At 37.0% G+C, this 24,153-nt stretch overlaps 1 protein-coding gene across 3 annotated transcripts in view; it reads left to right on the top strand.

Moving 5' to 3' along the window:
* SMARCAD1 (SWI/SNF-related, matrix-associated actin-dependent regulator of chromatin, subfamily a, containing DEAD/H box 1) overlaps window positions 1-24,153 on the top strand; it is an 83,827-nt gene that overhangs the window by 15,023 nt on the left and 44,651 nt on the right. For all 3 annotated transcript variants that reach the window (XM_003829903.5, XM_008955299.6, XM_008955298.4), the window contains exons 3-6: window positions 3,592-3,769; window positions 11,732-11,900; window positions 14,711-14,777; window positions 18,661-18,761. In XM_003829903.5, the coding sequence (XP_003829951.1) occupies window positions 3,592-3,769; window positions 11,732-11,900; window positions 14,711-14,777; window positions 18,661-18,761 (515 nt within the window). The remainder of the gene's footprint in view (window positions 1-3,591; window positions 3,770-11,731; window positions 11,901-14,710; window positions 14,778-18,660; window positions 18,762-24,153) is intronic.

The following is a 24,153-nucleotide window of genomic DNA, read 5'->3' on the forward strand; positions in this document are numbered from 1 at the left end:
TTTAATGTATATATTTTGAGAGTATATATTACATATCTGATAAGTGCTAAGTAATTGAGTACATAATGGGAAGTAAGCCAAATTTTATTTTATTTTTTATGTATTCTTCTTCTGTTCTGTTAACTAAGCATATTAAAGGTTAATTTTAAAAATTGGGGCTGGGCTTGGTGGCTCACACCTGTAATCCCAACATTTCAGGAAGCCGAGGCAGGTGGATCACCTGATGTCAGGAGTTCAACACCAGCCTGGCAAACATGGTGAAACCCAGTCTCTACAAAAAAATACAAAAATTAGCCGGGTGTCAGGGCAGGCACCTGTAATCCCAGCTACTTGGGAGGCTGAAGCAGGAGAATCACTTGAACCCGGGAGGTGGAGGTTGCAGGGAGCTGAGATCGTGCCACTGCACTCCAGCCTGGGCGACAGAGCAAGACTCCGTCTCAAAAAAAATAAATAAAATAAAAATTGGTATGTCTTCACCATGTATTTTGTACTACAGTCTGTATAAGGGAGAAAAACAAAGAAAAGGTCAATAAAGAGTCATGTTCAGGAAGTTCTAGTTCTCCTAATCCTCACTAATTAAATTTTTAGACCCCCCTACAGGTGAAAAGATTATTCTTCATTTTTTATCTGCAGTCCAGTGCTCTGCCTCTGAGCTGTAACCCCTCCTGTCTTCATTTTTAATAAAGAGGGCCGGGCGTGGTAGCTCACATCTGTAATCCCAGCACTTTGGGAGGCCGAGGCAGGTGGATCACGAGGTCAGGAGTTTGAGACCAGCCTGGCAGATATGGTGAAACTCCATCTCTACTAAAAATACAAAAATTAGCCAGGTGTGGTGGTGGGCGCCTGTAGTCTCAGCTACTCAGGAGGCTGAGGCAGAAGAATCACTGGAGCCCAGGAGGCGGAGGTTGCAATGAGCTGAGATCACGCCACTGTACTCTAGCCTGGGCGACAGAGTGAGACTCCGTCTCAAAAATAAATAAATAAATAACAATAAAGAGAGTTTTTAAGGAAAACTGGACAATTCATTTTCTCATAGCCTTTCCTTTTTCTTTTTTTTTTTTCTTTGGAGACAGAGTTAAGCTTTTGTTGCCCAGGCTGGAGTGCAGTGGCACGATCCTGGCTCACTGCAGTCTCTGCCTCCCAGGTTCAGGTGAGTCTCCTGCCTCACCTCCCGAGTAGCTGGAACTACTGGCGTTCACCACCACTCCCGGCTAATTTTTTTTTTTTTTTTTAAGTAGAGAGGAGGTTTCACCACCTTGGCTGGGCTGATGTCGAACTCCTGACCTTGTGATCCGCCCACCTCGGCCTCCCAAAGTTCTGGGATTATAGGTGTGAGCCACCGCACCCGGCCTCTCATAGTCTTCCTGAAGTGTCAGAAAGTAGGACTTTATTGTTAAAGTGTTCAATTGACAGGCATTAGCTTTAGTTCTCATTTTTAATACAGTAAAGATCTAAATTTTTGTTTTATGTATTTTTAGATTTGTGATACATCAGCAAAACTGTAAAATCAGAGTCTAAAGTACCTCTATACTTACTATATAGGAGTTTGGACTGTTTTATTACTTTGTGTATGATGATAATATGTAGGTTTCTTCATGTTTATGGCAATTAACATGATGTGATTTATTCCACTACAGAGTTGTTTGCTCAACTTGCATGCAATGTTTATAAAATTGTTCTTTTGGAAAAAAGTATGATTTGCTTTTTGCTGTTGTTCCTAGGACTGCATTGTAGGAAATAGAGAAATGTTTGTGTTTTGGTGCTCTCCAGAGCAAATAGTAGTTGTGTAGTACTTGGTTGTTGTTACAGGTTGAGTATCCCTTATCTGAAGTTCTTGGGACCAGAAATGTTTCTCATTTTAGATTTTGGAATATTGGCATATACATAATGAGATTGGGAATGGAACCCAAGTCTAAAAGCCAGCTGATCTGTATTTCACATACACCAAGTTTGTGCGTAAAACAAAGTTTTTATAGCATTTTTGATCACATGAGATCAGATGTGGAATTTTCCACTCTTGGAGTCATGTGAGTGCTCAAAAGATTTCAGATTTTAGAACATTTTTTATTTTGGGTTTTTGGATCAGGATGTTCAATCTGTATTTACAGATACAGCTCGTGAGCCCTAATAATGATTGTTATAATTTAGTGTTACAATTTAATGGAGGTGGCTAATAGTTTTAGGGTAGAACAGTTTAGACTTTTGGACTTGGATTTCAGATCTACTTTCTCCTGTATGACTTTGGGCAAGTTGCTTTTTCTCTCAGGGTTTATTTCTCTCTTTCATGGGGGATATGTGTCCCTCATGATTATTGTGAGGTTTAAATGTTTATTATATTTGAAGACTTGATAATGACCTACGAGAGAATTAATGACAGCTATCATTTTTAACCTTTGAACTAAAGATTCAACTGGTCATTGCTTTTTAAAATTAATTTCCTAGACCAGGCACTGTGTTTACTTTAATATGACTCCCTTCAATCTGATCCTTTCCTCCTAAAATATGTAAGGGTAAATGGTGGTTTTATTGGCAAAAGGGAAAATAATGTTGGAATTTACCCCTTGGAGAGAAGAGATCTTGGTGTAATACTTTATTGACCTGTTTTTGAACAGACAGATGATACCAATCATACTAGTTTTCTAGAACTGCCATAACAAAATGCTACAGGTTCGGTGACTTAAGAAATTTATTTTTCACAATTGTGTAGCTTTGAAGTCCAAGATCAAGTTGGCATGTGTTTTCTTCTTAGGCCTCTTTCCTTGGCTTGTAAGGTGATCTCCTTCCTGCCTTGTCTTCAAATGGCCTTTCCTTCTTTTGCATCCCGGTGTGTCTCCCTTTTCTTGTAAGGACATCAGTCATATTGGACTCAGAGCCCATCCTGTAGGCCTCATTTTAACATAATAATTTTGAGGGTCCAATCTCCAAATATAGTCACAAAGAGTAGGGCCCACACACATGACCTCAGTTAAACCTTAATTACCTTTTTAGAGGCCTCATCTCCAAATACAATTACATTTTGAGGTATTGGTGATTGGGACTTAATGAATGATGGGGAGGAGTACACAGTTCAGCCCATACACCACATATTCATAAGAGCTAATGTTTATGGGATGCTGGCTATGTGCCAATTACTGAACTAAATGCTTTGCATATATAATCTGATTTTATATGCATATTAACTTTGTGATTATTAGTATCTGTATTTACAGAGGAGGAAATTAAGGCTTAGAGAAATTAATAAGATGAAGAGGTGGGATTGGAATCTTTTGGGCTATGGTGTTCATGCTGTCTCAAGTAAAACCTAAGTGCTACAAAGTAAAAGCACAAGAGAAAAGTATTAGAATATAAAACACAAACCTATGTTATTTTGCAGTTTCCACTAAAGTCTTGTTAGTAAACAACCTGTGAAACAGAAAATGTAACACCAGCCCTGGTTGATGATTAATTTTTTTCTTTAAAAAGTGGTGAGAATTTTGGTTTTTAGATTGGAAACAATGAATGAAATTTGAGATTTTAGCACATGATTATAACTAACAACAGATTCGTTTTCCAGTTGCTCAAAATATTTTTCTCCTTTTTATTCTCTTGCAGAAGATTCTAGTGTTCCAGAAACTCCAGATAATGAAAGAAAAGCAAGTATATCATATTTCAAAAATCAAAGAGGAATACAGTATATTGATTTGTCTTCTGATAGTGAAGATGTCGTTTCCCCAAATTGCTCCAATACAGTTCAAGAGAAAACATTCAACAAAGATACAGTGATTATAGTGTAAGCTGATTAATAGATATATTATATTTGCATGTGTGTGAGATTTTCCAAGAAAAAAACCTACCTAATTTGAGATATTTTGGTGACTTCCCTTTTTTTTTTCTTTTTTTTTTTTTTTTTGCCCCACCTGCCTTTCTTGGCCACATCTTGGTTATTTTCTCTAATTTATAGTCATGGAGAGGTACAATGTGTGTGTTTTCTGGATAACAGTGATTTTTTTTTTTTTTTGATAACTGATTTTTTTTTTTTTTTTTTTTGAGACAGAGTCTCGCTCTGTCGCCCAGGCTGGAGTGCAGTGGCGCGATCTTGGCTCACTGCAAGCTCCGCCTCCCGGGTTCACGCCATTCTCCTGCCTCAGCCTCCCGAGTAGCTGGGACTACAGGCGCCCGCTACCACGCCCGGCTAATTTTTTGTATTTTTAGTAGAGACGGGGTTTCACCGTGTTAGCCAGGATGGTCTCGATCTCCTGACCTCGTGATCCGCCCGCCTCGGCCTCCCAAAGTGCTGGGATTACAGGCGTGAGCCACCGCGCCCGGCCCTGATAACTGATTTTGAGAGCAGATACTTAATTTCCTTATTATGGAAGTTTAAAAGAATTATTTAACTAGTACCTTTGATCATGTATAACTGCTTTATGATTTATTCTAAAGTCCATGAATCAAGTCATTTTAACATGTTTATTGGAAACACTCTGAGCTAGGCACTGTTTTATGATTAGAAATACAACAGTGAACAAACCATCCCCAGCTTCCTTTCTGCCCTCACACAGCTTATATTCTAGTCAGGTAGAAAAGTAATAAAAGATGTAGTGTGTCAAAAGATAAGTGTTATGGGCATAGGGAAGAGGAATAGGGAGTTAGGGTCAGGGAATCGTTTCTTTTTTTTTTTTCTTGTTTTTTCTAGAGATGGGGTCTTGCTATGTTGTCCAGGCTGCTCTCAGACTCCTGGCCTCAAGCTGTCCTGCCATCTTAGCCTCCCAAAGTGCTGGGATTACAGGCATTAGACACCACACCTGGCTCGAGGGTCAGGGAATGGTTTCTAAAGAGCGTGGTCAGAAAAGCCTCAATTGAGAAGACAGTGCTTAATTGAGAAGACAGTACTGGAACAAAGACATAAAGGGGGTGAGAAAGTGAACCATGTAGATGTGGGGGAAAGAGTATTCCAGGCATTGGGAATATCATGTTCAGTGACTATATTATGCCTGGTGTTTTTGAGGAAAGTGGGAGGGACATGATGCGGAGTGAAGGATCTGAAGCCATAGTGTAAAGGATGAGATGAAGGAGGGGCTTCATCACCTTAGTTCCATAGGCTGTTTGGTTTTTATTCTGACTGAGATGGGAATTCCTAGGAGAATATTGAACAGAGAGGTAAAATTATCTGAGTTAGATGTTTAAAAGGTCTTAATGACTGTGAGGGAGCAGTAGTAAAAGCATAAATATTGTTGTAATAACCCATCAAAAAATGATGGAGACTTAGATGAGGCTAGTGCCTGTGGGAGGGATAATAAGTGGTTAGATTCTGGAATATACTTTGAAGATGGAGCAAGAGAGGATTTGTTGCTGGATTTCATGTGGGTTGGGAGATAAAGGAGTCAAGGATCACCCTAAGATTTTTGGCCTGAGCAAACTGGAAGGATGGAGTTACTAGGTACTGAGATAAAGGTGACTGTTTCTGCTGTGGGTGGGCAAACACCTTTTGAAGGAAAGTCAGCAATTCATTCTTGAACATGCTATGATTGAGAACACTCCTAGACGTCTAAATGGAGATGTCAAGTAGGTATAATTAGATTTGGGACATTTGAGTTCCGGGGAGAGATTACATGTCTGAATTTACTAGGTGACAGAGTATTGGTTTGCTATTTAAAGCCATATGATCAGATGAAATCAGTGTAAGGGACACTAGTATAGTATACCTGAAGAAGGGAGGTCCTCTTGGTTGAAATGCTGAGGCTAGGGGAACTCTGGATTTTTAGAATCAGGGAGATGAGAAGAAACCTGTAGAAGGTTCTGAGGAGGAGCTATTGAGGTAAAAGGCTATATGGTCTTCTAGAAGTTAAGTGAAGATAAAGTGTTGTAAGAAAGAGCAAGAGATCGGACTGTCTACTTCTGATAAGATGAGGACTTCATCTTAAAATGAAATTTTCACATGAAGCTGTGATAAACATGCCTAATTCTGAAATTTACTCCAAGATAAAATGTAGTGAAGATCCTGCATGGTTAATCCTGAGGAAAATTGGCATATTTTGGAAAAATTGTAGAAAAGTTGCAAAAAAATAATGCATTATCAACTCTCACAATCTTTTCAGAATTACCCTTGTTAGCATTTTCCCACAATTGCATTATCACTCTCTTCGTAAACAGCAATTACAATTACTACTGAACACTTTGCCTGCAGTATTTTCTCATTTATCTCCTAAAAACAAGGTCATTCATTTGCATATTAACAGTAATATTTCAAACCCAGAAATACCAATTAACACTAGTACAATACTATTATCTAATATACTTCACATATTTCAATTTTGCCAGTTATACCAGTAATGTCCTTTAGAGCATTGCTACTCAAAATACTGATTTATAAATAAGGAATATGTCTTAGAATGCAAATCAGGGTACTGATTCCTTCACCAAGAATATCTTGCAGTGAAAAAAAAAAAAAAACAGCTGAACTAAGCAATGTGCTCAGTAACGTAGTTGTTTACGTTCTGTTGCTAGTTCCTTATGTTGTCATGGACAGACTACAGTTGGAGAACTAGCAGTCAGTCCCTGGACCATATTTTCAGTAGTACTTTATGGTAATTTTTTTTTTTTTACAGTGGATTTAGTTTGTCATATCTCTTTAAACTCATTTAATCTGAAACTATTTCTCAGTCTTTTTTTGTTTCTCAGGATACTGACCTTTGAAGATAATAGGCCAGGTTTTTTTAGAATTTTTCTAAATTTGGGTTTAACTAATGTTTCTTCATGGTTAAGTTTAAGTTAAGTGGAAAGACTACATACTGCTACCTAAATGATCTTGTGTCGTCCTCAGTGTGTCATATCACCCTGAGGCATGTGTCAGGAGACACATGATATCCATTTGTCCCATTATTGTTGAACTTTGATGACTCAATTAACGTGGCCCCTGCTAGGTTTTGTCTGTCAAGTTACCATTTTTCCCTTTGTAATAAATAAGTTATCTGTGGAGAGATACTTTGAGACTGGGTAATAGTCCTATTCGCTAGCCAGCTTTCACTCAGTAGTTGTAGTATCTTGATTTTTGTCGGATTAATTTATGATAATGATGGTGGGAAAATGTGGTATACTAACCAGTGTTCTAGAACTTAACACTTGTATTTGGTAGTCTGTAAAGAAATGTTCCTTTTTCTCCCCATTTGTGCTTTTATTTATGTGGTACAATAAATATCAAAATGAAATTATAGATGTGTACTTATTCAGTGGTTTATAATTTAGTACTATTATTATTCATTTTGGTGCACAAATTTCTCAGTTTTGGCAGCTGAGGGCCTCTTCAAACAGGCTGTTGTGTTTGTTTGAGGGATTCCTATCATTTTCCTTTCTGGAACAAGGTATCCCAGACTTCTACTTCTCCTACCTCAAGCCTGAAATTAAAATTAGCAATTTCTCCAAGTAGTTCTGGTTCTTTTTAGTAGGAAATGATACTTGGAAATCTAGAAACTTCTTTTGTGTTCTTTCTTTGCTGCTGGTGAGGTAGGAATTAATGTCATTGCCCTTTCAGCAGAAGGACCTAGGAAATACTGGGGTGTAGGGGGTTGGAGTTAGGGAGAGAGAGAAGGAAAAATGTGAAAATGTGTGGTTTTTTTTTTTTTAATCATTTGTTTACAATGATACTGATAATTCTAATCTATCACTACAGGTCTTTTCTTTGCCTCTCATTCTGTTTTCTTCTGACAGTGAGAACCCTGACTTCTACCAGTATCAGTATATTTACTAATCTGTTCAGTCATCAAGTATGCATAAAATAGTTTTAGAATAGCTGCACCCATACTACTTGACCATTGAGGGTATACAGTCAATGCACTTGGATTATTAATTAATTAATTTAAATGTTATTCATTTGAAATACCATTAATTATTTTGTATTCCTTTTAGGGTTTTTCCCTTGTTCTTTTCTTTTAAATTTTACTTTCAAATATTTAAAATATGAACAAGATTCCAAAAATCAAAACTCTACAAAGGATATACTCAGATCCCTTACTCTCTTTCTGTCCCTTCTCCATTCAAACCTTAGAACTAACCAGTTTGTTTAGTTCATTGTCATACTTTCGTGTATTTTTTTCTTGTTTCTTACACAAAAGATAGCATACTACATGTGTGTATATTCATTTGTTCTTTTATTTACTTAGCATATATGTATATATCTCCTGGAAATCATATCAGTTCTAGAAATTTTTATTATTTTTTGCAACTCCATAGTACTACATTGTGTGAACATTCCTTATTTTATTCGTTCATTCCCCATGTGTGGGCATTTTGGTTATCACAGTTTCTTAAGCTTGACATTTATTGACATTTGGGGCCAGATAATTCTTTGTTGTGAGGTGCTGCCCTGTACATTTAGGATGGTTAGTTAAGTATCTCTGACCTCACCCCAGCAGATGCCAGTAGCATTTCCCTAGTCAAGACAATCAGAAATATCTCCAGACATTGCCAAATATCCCCTTGCAGCAAAACTACCCCCTACCCCAACTTTGAGAACCCACTGATGTATATGCTAGAAACTCTGGCAGTAGATAAAATCTCCTAGGAAGCATTCATAGACAAGAAAGAACTGAAGGCAGAATCCTAGGTAGCTTCAGCAGTTGAAGAAGGTGAACAAAGGAAGAAGAGCCTGTTACAGAGATTCAGGACAGGCTGAAAGGTAAAAGGAAAATCAGAAGTAATGTTGCAGAACCCCTGAGGTGAGGGTGGGGCCAAATTTTCAAGGATATGTTTGTCAACAATGTACAGGACAACACAGGAAAACTTAGATAAGCAATGAAAAGTTTTTATTCCATTCAGCAGTTTAAAAGACATTATTGTCCTTAGTGAGAACAGTTTCACTGAGTGGTTGTGTGAAAGATGTAAAAACAATAAGTTTGAGAACTCCATAAGAAAGGATGTAGAAAATCAGTCTAATAAAATCTGTGAAATAGAGGAGAATGGGGTTTTTTGTTTGTTTTTTTTCTTGCTGCTGTGTCCACAGTGCCCGGAAACCCTGGCACATGGAATTAATTGAATTAATGCAGTCTTGAGCACATTGCCGATTGGGGAGGAAGAGCTTATGAAGAGAGAAAAGATTCAGGAGAAACATAGTAGATAGTTAGAGCAGAGTCTTGTAGATGTAGAAAGGGCTAGAATGCCTTAGCAGTGAGAGGGGACTTTGTCTTTAACAGGAAGGAACTTCTTTATCTGAGACTGGAAAAAAGAGCAAGTGGTCAACTCTGTTGTTCTTACAGGTTTTTTTCTTTTGTTTTTAAAGTTTCAAGCACACAAGAAAATGAAATAGTATATAATGAACACCTGTATACCTTCCACCTAGATTTAACAGTTGTTTTCCGTATTTGTTTATTGTGTCATCTATTATTATTTTTAGCTGAAGTATTTTAAATTACGGACATCCCAGCATTTCTTCCCTTAATACTGGTTATGTATCTGCCATCTATCAATGAACAATTCTCTAATATCATTTAACTTGTACCTTAGGTTCAGATTTCATGTTTTTTATAGCTGATTTTTTTCAAAACCAAGATCTAAATTACATTTGGCTATTAGGCTTCAACTGTGTTAATCTAGAATGGGCCACTCCCCTTTTCTGCTTCTCTAAAGAGATCAAGTCTTTTCTCAGAAAAAACAGATTTTTCTTTTTCTTTCCTTTTTCTTTTTAGACAGAGGCTTGCTCTGTTACCCAGGCTGGAGTGCAGTGGTGTGATCTCAGCTCACTGCAACCTCTGCTTCCTGGGGTCAGATGATTCTCATGTCTCAGTCTCCCTAGTAGCTGGGATTACAGGCACCCGCCACCATGCTGAGCTAATTTTTTTAATTTTTAGTGGAGATGGGGTTTCACCATGTTAGCCAGGCTGGTCTTGAACTCCTGACTTCAGGTAATCCACCCACGTCGGCCTCCCAGAGTGCTAGGATTACAGGTGTGAGCCACTGCACCCGGCTGGTTTTTCTTTTTCTTCATGACATTATTTATTTTCTATCACTTGTATTTCCTGTAGTCTGGAAGATAAATCCAAGCCATAGTGATATTCATTGTCAGCATCAATATTTATTACATCATGAGGCACATGAATTTGTTAGATCATTGAGTCTGATCACTGGATAAAGGTTGTGACCACCAGAAGAGTAAATATCTTTGAAAGTGGTTATCCAGGGCAGGAATTATAAAAGGATTTTAACCTGAATGCTTTCATTTTCTCAGTCACCTAAGAGGCAAAGTCAAGTAGGGAGCAGGGAATATAGAGAGGCATAATGAAAATTCAAAGTTGAGTACATCGGGAATGAGAAGTCTAGGTATAATAATGCAAAGGAAATGCATGTGATTGTCTTCAGATATTTGAAGGACAGGCATAGTGATAAAGGAAGAGGTGTATTTGCCTCGTTACTTTAGAGCGGTTTCTCAGAGCTGATCTCAGGAAGTCAACCTAGAAGCTTTTGAAATACGTACACTGGCTAGGCACGGTGGCTCACACCTGTTATCCCAGCACTTTGGAAGGCCAAGGCGGGCGGATCGCTTGAGCCTAGGAGTTCAAGACAAGCCTGGCAGAAGCTCTGGCAGTAGATAAAATCTCCTGGGAAACATGGCAAAACCCTGTCTGTACAAAAAACACAAAAATAGCCAGGTGTGGTGGCAAGCACCTGTGGTCTCAGCTACTCAGGAGGCTGAGGTGGGAGGATTGCTAGAGCCTGTAAGGCAAAGGTTGCCGTGAGCCAAGATGGCACCACTGCACACCAGTCTGGGTGACAGAGTGGAACCCCGTCTCAAAAAAAGAAAAAACACACATATTCTGTTCTTTGGAAATTTGCTTTTAGATGTTCTTAGGCATCACATGTTGTGCCATAAAGGACACAACAGAAATAACATGAGTACATATAGAGAAATTGCATATTCTAGATATGTGTCTAAGAGAGCTATTCAGAAATAGAATTAGCAGCATAGCAAAGTCTGAGTTCACTAATGTTAAGAATATACCTAAGTATAGTCCCATCTTGCTTTCATTCTCTGATCTCTATAACTTACATTCATTTGTTACTGTTCTAGTTCTGATCTCTAGAGTGCCTACCATGTTTGAAAACCAAAATTTCAAAATGAGATTTTTTTGTTTAAGGAATAAATGAGTAAAATTTGACTCAAAATGTCTTTTATAAAGGATAAACATATGAAGTTAAATAGAACAGGAATAAAGTTAGTTGTTGGAGAATAAACCCTCATATGAAATAAATATTCCCTGTTTGCTGAGGAAATGTTTTGTTTCTGGCAGAGATTCCTATATTCAATGGGACCATTCTGATTTTAGCAGTTAGATCCTGATCACACCTAGGTAGGCCTGAAAATTACTTTATCTTTGTATCCATTTAATCTTCATAATTTCTTAGGAGTAGCATAACTTCGTCTGACATAGAGAGTATTGGTGAAAGAAGATGAGTAAAGAGGAAGTGGGCATGCAATAAATGCGTGTGAATCCTAACAAAATAAATGCTAGGAAGTTCCTTTTGTTCGTTTCCATCCCAGCTCAGGGTTGAGATTTTTTCAGTGTATACTGATGTTGGTAATGTAGATTTTTCACATAACTACACTGAAATGGAAAAAAAAGGTCTCTTTCTGACAAGTATAGATTGCATTTACTATTGAAAAGAACTGCAGATGTGTTGTACTATGTATACACATAGACACTATAATGAAATAACATTAGTAATACATTAAAAATGTTTTTTGCTCCTCTAAAAATATTTTTAGTTCTGAGCCATCTGAAGATGAAGAGTCCCAAGGCCTTCCTACCATGGCACGTAGAAATGATGATATTTCAGAATTGGAAGACCTTTCGGAATTGGAAGACCTTAAAGATGCTAAACTTCAGACTTTGAAGGAACTTTTTCCACAGAGAAGTGACAATGATTTACTTAAGGTTATATTCATTGGTTATTGTAGCTGTAATGATGATAAAATCTCTCCTGCATTCAGTGCTATAGTTAGTAGTGGATAGTGATTTTTCTAAAGATATCTTACGTTTGAAGATATTAACTATTAAATCTAAAGGAAGTAAATGCCAGACATTTATTTATTGAAAGTCTTAACTTTTTAATAGATGAGGTTATTTATTTGTAAATAGTGCAGTAATTAAAGCCTTAATAGCGAACATAGGTTGTGAGTTTTTTTGTGTTTGAATGTTTCTAAAATGCATAACCTCCCCATTTCCATTAGAAATACTCAGAAATGTCAGGAACCACCTCACACAACTGTGACAAGGGTTTTTAGTGGCATTTAGTGCCCTGAAGCCAGCGATGCTAAACACCCTGCAGTACTAAGGACAGTCCATAACTAAGGATAGTCCTCCCAATAGCACTCTTGCTGAGAAATATTGATTTAACTACAGAAACAAAGGAGTATAGTTGAAATGTAAAGTGATGTTTAGGTATCTCTAATTATAAGAATAAATAAAAATTGACCAATTTAGTTTTAGGTAGAGAATAAATTTCTGAAGATTAATAAACAGTCTGTTCCTAGCTCTGCCACTTATTAGTTGAATTATCTTAGGGGAATCATTTAATTGCAGGTCCTTTGTATTTTCACCTTTGTATCTGTCATCGCTGCTACCACTACCAGTTCTCCTCCTCACCATATGAGGCTTAGGAGTTACCATATCTGTATGGACTAGGCAGGTAACTTTGAAGTGGTAGAGACTAGTATACTATAGAGTACATATTCTTTTTTAAAGGGGTAGCTGCTGTCTAGCTTCAGCAGGACATGGCCATATGAGCTGTCAGTGATAGCCCATTTTTACTGGATACTCAGATTTTTCAAATAAAGCCATAAGGCTGGATTTTTATTGAGGGTTGGTCACCACTTTAGCAGCTATATTCCTATGCCTAAAATCACCCATTTAAAATATACAATTTTGTGGTTTTTACTGTATTTATGAAATAATGCAACTGACTCCCAAAAGAAACCTTATATCCATTAGCAGTCACTCTCCAGTTTTGTCCCTCTCCCAGTCCCAGGCAACCACCAATCCTTTTTTTTTTTTTTTTTTGCTTATTGTGGATATTTCATATAAATGGGATCAGATATGTGATATTTTGTGACTGGCTGCTTTCACCTAGTGGAAGAGATTCATCGCTGTTGCAGGATGTACTTTGTTCCTTTTAATGCTAACTAATTTAAAGAAAGATAAAAATAAACATGCTGTTCAAGCCAAACAACACGTGTCTGTGAACCATAGGTGGTCCTGTGCCTGCCAATTTAAGTGTAGATTACATTATTTTTAATCTATGTTATTTTTTACATGAATCCACTGGATTTTTTTCCACCCAGATCATTTTGATACCATCTGACTATTAGCTAAATGAAACTTTAGTGATATCTTGAGTCTACATTTTCTCTGACAGCAGTGTTACTTGTCTGCTAATGTGAATTTTTTGTGTGTGTGTGGAAACAAATGTAGACATGAGGGCTAAAGTATTTTAAAGCAGTAATAAGGAAAGAGCTTCTAATAGAATAAACATGGAGTATTAAAATATTCAACATAAAGGGCCAAATCTCAGTTTAAAAATACTTTCACTTGATTGCCAATTTTTAATGTAGTTCAGAGTTTTTTTTTGTAAAAATCTTTCTAATTTTGTAATTTTATTGGAAAAATAAGATTGATATGCATAATTTCCCTGAATGTTTCATAAATCAGTATCTGAAATTGTGTAATTTAGTATATCACACACTCCAGAGCACTCTCTTGAAGTAATCTCTATTTCAAGTGATCCCCTTCAGTTCTAGAGATTTAAAGGTAATGTTTATAAATTACTCAACAAAAGGTTTTAAATCCATGTAAAAGAATTCAAGAGGTTGTGAAATAGTTCTAGGCTCGCTAAGAATATGCTTTGGCTATTTTGAAAATGAAGAAGGCCAGTAGGATATATCTTAGCATCCAAGATTAGGAAAAATTAGTGTGGAAGAGAGCACTTGGATTTAAGGCTACTTGATTTAATACAAAAAGTAGCTTATTTAAAAGTAAGATCTTTTTAAAACAAGTAACTCATTTGAAATATGGGAAGCTATAATAGGAGAAAAATAGGGGATTTTGGTTTCTTCTGAAATCTAAAATTACTGAGCAGTATAAAAACAGTATATTAGAATGATGTCATGCAAGCAATATATGCATATGTTCTTGAAAAGATTCAGACAATTCAGAAATAGAGTAAAAATTAAGAGCCCTTATCCCATTTATCTCGAGCAGTATTAGATTTTTTTAAAAGAGCAGAATTGTCCTTTTTCCCCTAGAAATTAAAAAAAAAGTAAACAGATGTCTGTCAGTCTCCTCTTTCCCCTTTCTCTCTCCATCTGACACACACACATACACAAATATGAGCATGCACACACAGGCACGGAGTGGCCTGGACATGTTAAGTAGGAAGTTTTGTGTAAAACTTTGTAATTAAAATAGCAAAAACCTAGAATATACTGTATATATGTGATTGTGTTTTAATTTTTCCTTTATAGTAAGAATGAGTCAACCTGATACATTTTAAAATATGCTTAAAGTTCAGACCTTTTACATAAAACAGATTTTCTGAAAATTTATCATAGGACTTAATGAACTTAAACTATGACACACATACTTTCCTGTCATGTTTATATTTAATATGTTTGTTCTTAAATATTTCAGTAACTGAAATAATTCTTAAAGTGCTGATTTAAAACATTGATCTTTTCTCGTTCTGGTAGTTGATTGAATCAACAAGCACTATGGATGGAGCAATTGCTGCTGCCTTGCTGATGTTTGGTGATGCAGGTATGCTTGACTTAATTTTAAGCCATGTCGATTTATTGTTACGTCATAATAATAGTACCTTCTCATTAATATTGCTCCACAGTTTATCAAACACCTTTATGAATTCTTACAGGAATCTGTGAGGTATTAATAGTTTCACTGTTTTTCCCTAAAAAGGGAAGAAGTTTCTCACTGATAATTTTACTGCTTTTCTACCAATCAAATCTTGTAACAGTGAAGTTTTGTAGGATATATTTTCTCTCTTTTTAAAGTATAATTTCTAGTTGCGTTGTGGTTTTATTATAGGTTTACAAATCTTAGTAGGAACATAATGTCTTAGGGAAAGTCGTAGCTGGTAATCAGCATTCCTTTAGTAAATATTTTTTCATGTTTCAGGGGCTTGGGATACAAAAATAAATGCATTTGAATGAGCTTGCAATATAGAAGCGTGTCCAGTTTTTTAATAAATGCTGACTTGATTTTTTTTAACTTACACATACTAAAAAAAAAAAATGTAAAAATCACCTGACCCTACTACTAAAAAAGTATTTAAATAGTGAAAGCAAACCCACACTTCATTAACCACCCGTAAATTATAACCACCTTTTATGTCATTCTCAACTTTTTTCCTGCTTATATACACTGGCATACAACACACATACATTAGGTTACAAAATGTAAATATATTGGTTTGCATCTTTTAAAAAATCATATAATAATTTGTCATGGATAGCTTCACATTCCTCTGTGACTACCCACAGGATTAGTTTATTAACTGTTTCCCTATTAGCACTTACGTTTTCATTATTTCATTATTATAGCACTAAAGTAAATGTCCTTATACATAAATAGAACAAAAATTTCTGTTATTTATATAGGCTAAATTTCAAACTAGGATGTTCAAGCAAAGTGTATGCACATTTTAAATTTTAATATGTATTTCCATGTCCTTTTGTTAAAGGTTATGCCAGTTTATGCTTTTATCAACAGTATGTTTCTGAATGCTCATTTTTCTAAGTGGATTCTTACTACTATTAATTTTTTCGAGGTTTAAAATATGTACAAAAATACAAAATGATGTGTTCCCATGGACCCATCATTCTCCAATAATTATCCACCTCATTTTTCTTCCACTAAGTGGCCTGTATTCAAGTAGATTCTACATAAGATTTTTATTTTATCCATATGAAATATTTTAAACCTTTAATTTCCTCCAGTTTGAGCAAGGAGACAGTATTTTGTGGGTGCTACCTACAGAGTATCAAGATTCTTTTTTGTCTTCTATTTATTAATAGCTGTGTGACCTTGAGCAGTGTTGCCTGACTCTTCTGTCTTTGTTTCCTTAGCAGTAAAGTAGTATAATAGTGCCAAACTCAAAGGTCGTTGTGAAGAACTGATAATGTATACTACTACTTATGGTGCCTGGTACATAGTGAGTGCATACCAAATGTTAGCAACTATTTGTTTAAGAGTCATCTGATGATTTAAAAAAAAAGTTAGAGGTGAATGTTAGGTGTGTCTTCCTCATTATTTCGTCCCTAGCACTTACTTTAAAAGCTTCTGAGCTAGGATTGTGCCACTGCACTGCAGCCTGAGTGACAGAGCAAGACCCTGTCTCAAAAGAAAGAAAGAAAGAAAAAAAAAACCTCCTGAAAAATGATAGGCTCAGTGAACATTTGTTGAGCTGCAAAATAGCTTGGGAAGTTTTGTAGCTTCCCAATACATTCTTGCTCTCACATTATCTCATTAGTCCATAAACATTTCATTAAAAACAGGTTGTGGAATTACTTTATTCCACGGTAGTATCTAATCTTTTTTCTCTTGAGCAATTCATCTTATTCAACTTATTCATTAATTTCACAAATATTTATTATGCTGCTTTTACTAGGTAGCACAGGCTGTGGCTTAGGTACTGAGATTACATGAGGAAACAAAGTGGATACAACCTCTGCTGTCATAGAGTTTACAATCATTAAATTTAACTTCAGCTGAGCTTTTTCTTATTCCATTGTACTTCAGATTATTTCAATTAAAAAAATGTTAAATGGCAAATTACAAGGAAATAAAAAATTAGGATTTTCTGGTTTTTTAATTAAACTTCCATGCTGCATCATGGAACGGACAGAACAGTCTTATCAGACATCTTCATTTTTAGCGTAGTGCTCTTTGAGGTAGTATATAGAATGACAGGTTTGTCTAACCTTGAAGATAAGGTTATTCTTCAGTATACTATGTTATTGAGACAGGAAACTATACTTGCCATTTTAGGACAGTTTTCAACAAAAGACCTTTTTAAATACCTGTAAGTGATCTTTAACAGATCCAGAAATTGTGACAGTTCCCATTGTTCTTTTAACCACAAATTGCAGTCTTACAGACAGTATCAGCCTGCGTATTAAACACTAGGGATGTTTTTATGCTGTTTGTTTTGAAAGTTTTTGTTTTTGAATATGAAATTACAGAAACAAAAAAGTGTATATCCAAAGTTTTTACTCTACTTCAGAAGGTAAGAGTACGAATTTATTGATGTTGTCCGGAGTCTCTCTAGCTGCCCTGTTGTGTTTTTTTTTTTTTTTAATTTTTTATTTTGAGACAGGGCCTGACTCTGTCACCTAGGCTGGAGTGCAGTGGTGCGGTCTCAGCTCACTACGACCTCTGCCTCCCAGGCTCAAGTGATCCTCACGCCTCAGCCTTCCAAGTAGCTGGGACTACAGGCATGCACCACCACGCCTAGCTAATTTTTGTAGTTTGAGTAGAGATGGGGTTTCACCATATTGCCAAGGCTGATCTCGAACTCCTGAGCCCCAGAGATCTGCCCACCTCAGCCTCCCAAAGTGCTGGGATTACAGGCATGAGCTGTGCACCTGGCTTCTGTTCTGTTCTTTTTAGGAAAGAATTCAGCATGTCTAGGTGATGTGGCAAGATTATCTGGTTTGAAGGTTTTTTTCAGACTTAAAATATTACCTTTAGAATATTGTGGTTAGTGTTTGTAGTGACACAAATACTCTGCTTTAAAATGTTAATAACATTCCATTTTTATTTTGTAATAGCCATGTTAATGAAATTTTTAAGCTGACATGTATGTATGTATTTGAGCTGCATAGTTAGGGCTCTGATATAATTAATGCTGAAATCTTAAACCTTTGTAGTCTTTAGCAGGTGCTTTCATAGTAGCACAGCAATATGTCTGACAAACTTGTTCTCTGAAAGCAAAAGTATTTAAGAAGTAGGTAAATGTATACATAATGTATACAAGCATACATAAGTAGCATATGTAGCTCTAGTTTGTTTTCTTCCAGTCACAACAATATGCAGATTTCTTGTTACTGCTGTACTCTATGTTATATTCTCTTGTTTTTACATTAAAAGCATTTGTTGCTTAAGCTCTCTGTATCTCTATCCTCCTCATTTGTGAAATAAAAATGTTACCTACTTTGTAGGTTTGTGTGTGAAAAGTAAATGAAACAATAGTTTATAAAAGACCTTGTGCAAGGCCTGGTACATAGTAGACTCAGAAATTGCTGGTTTCTGTGATGGTATTCAGATAACTTACACTTGGTGGGGGTCAGCTTTATTTCACTGCCCAACACTCAGCCACTTGGAAGAATCCCTCCCTCCTAATGTTGCTCTGTAGAATTACTCATCAATTTAGAGATGTATATTTTTAGATTAAATAATGTGATGGTTTATGAATATAGTATTACAGTGATTTCTACTTCTGAAAGACTGCAAAGAATGTTTACTTTTTTTTTCAATTCAGTCATATGTAGAACAACAAACACTGGGCCTGATATCAAGAGAACTGTCTAGTATTCATTATAATACATTTTTGCCTTTGTTTTACATTAAATTGATTTTTTGCTATTTCTGTGCAAAGTTTGAGTGTGCTGCTCTGCTTTAAAAGGTGGTGGGCCCAGGAAAAGAAAATTATCTTCTTCTTCAGAGCCATATGAGGAAGATGAATTTAATGATGATCAATCTATAAAAAAGACAAGACTGGATCATGTAAGTTTATATTTGAATTACAGTATCAAAATTGGCTGCTTAAGGTTAGGATATGTGGAGTTTGTGGATATTATTAGACCTGAAAATCCACCTAAATGAATTCCTTTCTATCACAACTAAGGGAATTTACGTCTACATTTAATTTGTGACTGTTTTTGCTTTTTAATTTATCCAGTATGAAGCCTGCTTAAGCACAGACTATTTTGTGTCTGTGGATATCAGACCTGAAAATTTGTCTAAATGAATCATTCTTTCTTTTCTTTCACAACTAAGCCAGATAATTTGTGCTTGCATATAATTTGTGACTGTTTTTGCTTTCTTTTAAATTTATCCAGTATTAATTCTTATCTCTGCCCTCTTCATTACATTGGGTTCTCTGAACTGTGTGCGTGTTCATCTCCAAATTTCCCCTTTTTATAAGGACAGCAGTCAGATTAGGTCCCACTCTAATGACCTCATTTTAACTTGAGTGTCTCACTAATGACCCTGTCTCCAATAAGGTCACATTCTGAGGTACCGGGCATTAGGACTTCAACATTTGAATTTGGAGGGGACACAACCCATAATAGTGGTGTTTCCAGAAGCAGGTGGATAGGGAAGGCAAATTCATACTTAGAGCAGGTTATCTGTTACTATATCTTTCATGATGAATCGTGAAGGTGTAATCATCCTGCCACCAGACAGTTAACTGAATCTCCCAAGGAATGGTGCTATAATGGGAACTCGTTGGCCTCTGTTCCTTGCAGGTTGGGCACTGACCGTAACAATAGCCAGATTAATCTTGGTGTGGAAAGTCTTACCTTGTTGACTTGCATGCACAGACTCAAGCCCAGTTGCCATGGCCATTTGTAAATGGGCCTATTGAGCAGGCATTCAAGTGGCTGTGGACTTAACTGGTGTTCACAAAATGGATGATCTTGTATACCTGATCTTTAAAAATTTTCTCTGCCATGTGTGCACCCTTGGCTGAACATTCACACAAACACCGTTATCCTTGTATTCTATTCTCAGGATAACTTCTTTTTTTTTGTTTTGTTTTGTTTTTGAGACAGAGTCTTACTCTGTCCCAGGCTGGAGTACAGTGGTGTGATCTTGGCTCACTGCAACTTCCACTTCCCTGGTTCAAGCAATTCTCGCGCCTCAGCCTCCGGAGTATCTGGGATTACAGGAGTGCAGCACCACGCCCAGCTATTTTTTTTTTTTTTTTTTAATTTTTTGTATAGATGGAGTTACACCATGTTGGCCAGGCTGGTCTCGAACTCCTGACCTCAAGTGATCACCCACCTCGGCTTCCCAAAGTGCTGAGATTACAGGCGTGAGCCACCACGCCCGGCTGTGTTCTCAGAATAACTTATATTCTGAGATGTTCGACAATGTACCTCTTCCCCAGACTTCCTGGTCACCAGTTTTTTAAGTCTTCTTTTTAGCCTCTGTTCCTGATACATTGCTGATCTCTACCTCTGGCCATCTCTTGGTACACAAAATGGGCAACAAGATGTACTGCCCAAAGTTGTACACAGGGCTACTCTCTGAGTTGGGTTTATATTATAGCAGTTGTTCACTTGGCTGGTTCTAAAATTATGCAAATCCTTTGTAAAGTCAAGCTGGTTCAGGCTGGGTGCATTAGCTTATGCCTATAATCCCAGCACCTTGGGAGGCCAAGGCAGGAGGATTGCTTGAGCCCAGGAGTTCAAGACCAGCCTGAGCAATATAGTGGGACTCCTGTCTCTGCAAAAAAAAAAAAAAAAAAAAATTTTTTTTTAATTAGCTGGGCATGCTTACATGCAGCTGTAATCTCAGCTACCCGGAGGCTAAGGAGGGAGGATTACTTGAGCCCGGAAGGTTGAGGCTTCAGTGAGCCATAATTATGCCACTGCACTCCAGCCTGGGTGACACAGTGAGACCTGTCTCACAACATACAAATGAAGTTTAGGATTTCTTCCCTCTTTATCAGGTCATAAAGAATTTTCTCTTTTCTTTCTTTTCGAGACAGAGTCTCATCCTGTCGCCCAGGCATGATCTCGGCTCACTGAAACCTCTGCCTCCCGGGTTCAAGTGATTCTCCTGTCAGCCTCCCACGTAGCTGGGATTACAGGCGTGTGCCACCATGTTCAGTTAATTTTTGTGTTTCACCATATTAGCCAGGCTGATCTCAAACTCCTGACCTCAGGTGATCCACCTGCTTTGGCCTCTCCAAGTGCTGGGATTACAGGTGGCAGCCACTGTGCCCAACCTATCAGGTCATAAAGAATTTTTTATAATGCCTCAGGTAATAGTTGAAGAAGGGGCAGCAGTGATGCAGAAGCAGGTACCATGAGAGTCTGAGACATCTGCACATGCAATTTATTTGTGTCTCTTGAACCTACTCAAGTCCATTCTCAAGTATACCATTTCTACTTGATGATGGGTTGCTGCTGCCAATGCTCCGTTTTAGGCTAGGTAAATCAGATACCCAGATCACATAACGGCTGAAGTCTCATGGTCATTTGATGTTCTGTGGTCAACCATTCTGCTTTTATCAGGATTTATTGTCAAGTCAATAGCTGTTTCACAAAAATACATCAGTCAGTTCTGTTTTTAAAATGTGAATTTATTCCAGTGTTAATACATTAGAGAACGATTTGAGCATAATCCAAAATTTGCATGTGCTTATGTGCAGTTTTGTCCATAAGAAATAGTAGGTGATCATAGAAAATTGCTTCCAGCTGAACCAAGCCACATAAAACACACACGTTTCCAGTATCCACTGGCTGCCTCTTTTTACCATGTATATTATCCTGTTAGGTGGTGATATGCTATTATTTGACATTTGTGATCTTTTCTATTTGAAAAAAGCACTCATTCAACATCTCAAACCTACCTAAGCATTCTGGTTCAAAAATGCCACACAGTGCATGCAGAGGGAATGTTTTGAGTATTAAGGAGAAGCTTGAAACAAGAAAACATTTGGAAAGATAAAAACATAACGATACATCCCAAGCAACAGATATAAAGGAATCCACATTATGGACCATCAAAGATAATGCCACAAAAATAAAAGTGTATGTATGGCTGGACCAGGTTCAAGTGCTGGAAAGTCCATAAGAACAAGGCATAAAGAAACAGAAGAAAAGGAAAGATTGTCAAATATTTGGATTCAAGACCAAAGGGTGAAAAACTTAAGGAACAACCTTTCTCATATAGATCTTTGTAATTATATACACAGACCTAAAATAGAAGTCACTGTACCCTGCATAAGTGGCTCCTTTTAGTGCTAGTAGTGGTTGCTTTAATGATTTCAAACAGTGCTACAGTTTCCTACAAACAATGCTACAGTTTCCTAAGCCTTTGGCTGTCAGACATAACTATTAGTGTAGATATGAAAGCTGCAAAAGAATTTTTCAGCAGTGATACGGAAGTAAATTGAAGGCAGCTGTGCATGGTGTTAAATTCTTGGTTTTGATTAAACAAATATCTGTTATGAACGCATGCCTCGAATAACCCAAATATGAAAGACAGAAAACATGCTCTAGGAGTTAAGGCTCCTAAAGGTAACATAACTGTGATATTCGGCACCAGTGCCAAATGGAGATTTGAAGCTGAAGCCAATAATGTCACTCACCAAACTTTGAGCCTTTTAAAAGATATTGTTAACGTCAGCCTTTGAGGTTCATGTCAGGTATAGCAAAAATGTATGGATGGCTGCCCACATTTGCATTTATATTTTTACTTAGTTCTTCTCTGTTAAAGAGGATGAATGCCCCAAAACATTAAAAAAAAAAAACTTAACTTGAAAAATTCTTACAGTGTATCAAGCTCTCTCTCTACAAAAGCAGAATTCAACCTATGTCACATTCTTCCTTTTGCCTCCAAAAACCACCTCTCTGATAACAGCCCCTTTTTAAATGTGTGACAGCAGTGTTTATAGCTTACTATTTAAAGTGAACATTTAAGCTATTAATTGCTGTTACCTAAGGCAGGGATGCAGAAGTGGTTACAGAATGTTGGAAGAGGTTTAACATTGCAATGTCATTGTTGAAGCCTGGAGTAATATACCGAGAGTGTTTGTGTTATGTGTGGCAGAAAATTGCCTTTGACTTGATTCTTTATTTTGAAGAATTTGATACTTCAGAGAAATTTTAAAAGTTTAAAACAAGCTATATTGATCTAAGAAAACAGTTTGGACTCGGAGCAGTCAAAAATGAGGATATTGAAAAGTTTCTAGGGTCCTGTCCTGATGATCTAACCACAGAAAACATTCAGCAACTTGCTGCTGATGGCTGTATGGATGCAGAAGATGTCGATGACAGTGATAATGAAAGTCAGAAGTCTGTGTATGCCATGACAGTGTAATACAAATGATCAGATGTTTTAAATGCTGTGAAAATAATTGGACTGCCTTGAAGATAATGGCTTTACTGCTGAAGATATTAGGATAGTCTTGTATGGCATCCGGATGAATTTGGAACCGTACAGGCAGCTTTAGTGTAAAAGGAGGAGGCTGGCAACACCACAGAAATTTTATTTATTCTTTATATTTTAAGTTAGTACAGCAGACATAACACAAGAACAGTGAGCTACAACCTTCTGTATCTGGTGTTAAAAATTTCCATTCATTTTCAGATAACCTGTTTTTTGCCACTTCACAATAACTCGTAAGCTGTAACCCTTCCAATGTCCACAAGCAAACTTCAGCTCATATTTATTGTAGTATTTAGGTATTAACTATTTAATGTGTGTAAAATTGTATCATTTTTATTAGATTGCCTTCTCTTTTTATATGTCACTGATGAAGTTTTTGACATTGTATCTCTAACAGTTTTTCTCCTAAAGGCTGCAATTTTTACTTTAACAATTTTGCATAATGCAGTAATTTTTGGAAATATATGTGTCACAGCAAAACTGACTGTGGTCAGTAGAAGAGGACATGATGACCTTTCTTTAAAACTCTCTGCAACGATTTTCCCATTGGGGCTTGCCAAAAACTTCATACAATATCCTTACCTGCAACAGATTCTTGGAGAATCATTGCATCTGCTGGTCACGAAACCCAAGTGGCAGAGTACCTTGTGTTGCACTCTGGACCTGGTACAGAGCCGTCTCTTAACCTGGGCCCCATTCATAACTGACATTCTTTTTTTTTTTTTCTTTTGAGATGGAGTCTCGCACTGTTGTCTGGGCTGGAGTGCAATGGCATGATCCTGGCTCACCGCAACCTCCGCCTCCCGGGTTCAAGCAATTCTCCCACCTCAGCCTCCCGAGTAGCTGGGATTACAGGTGCCTGCCACCACGCCTGGCTAATTTTTTGTATTTTTAGTAGAAACGGTGTTTCACTGTGTTGGCCAGGCTGGTCTCAAACTCCTGACCTCGTGATCCACCCGCCTCAGCCTCCCAGAGTGCTGGGATTACAAGC

The sequence above is a fragment of the Pan paniscus genome, chromosome 3 (genome assembly GCF_029289425.2).
Source record: "Pan paniscus chromosome 3, NHGRI_mPanPan1-v2.0_pri, whole genome shotgun sequence".
NCBI classification, from domain to species: Eukaryota; Metazoa; Chordata; class Mammalia; order Primates; family Hominidae; genus Pan; species Pan paniscus.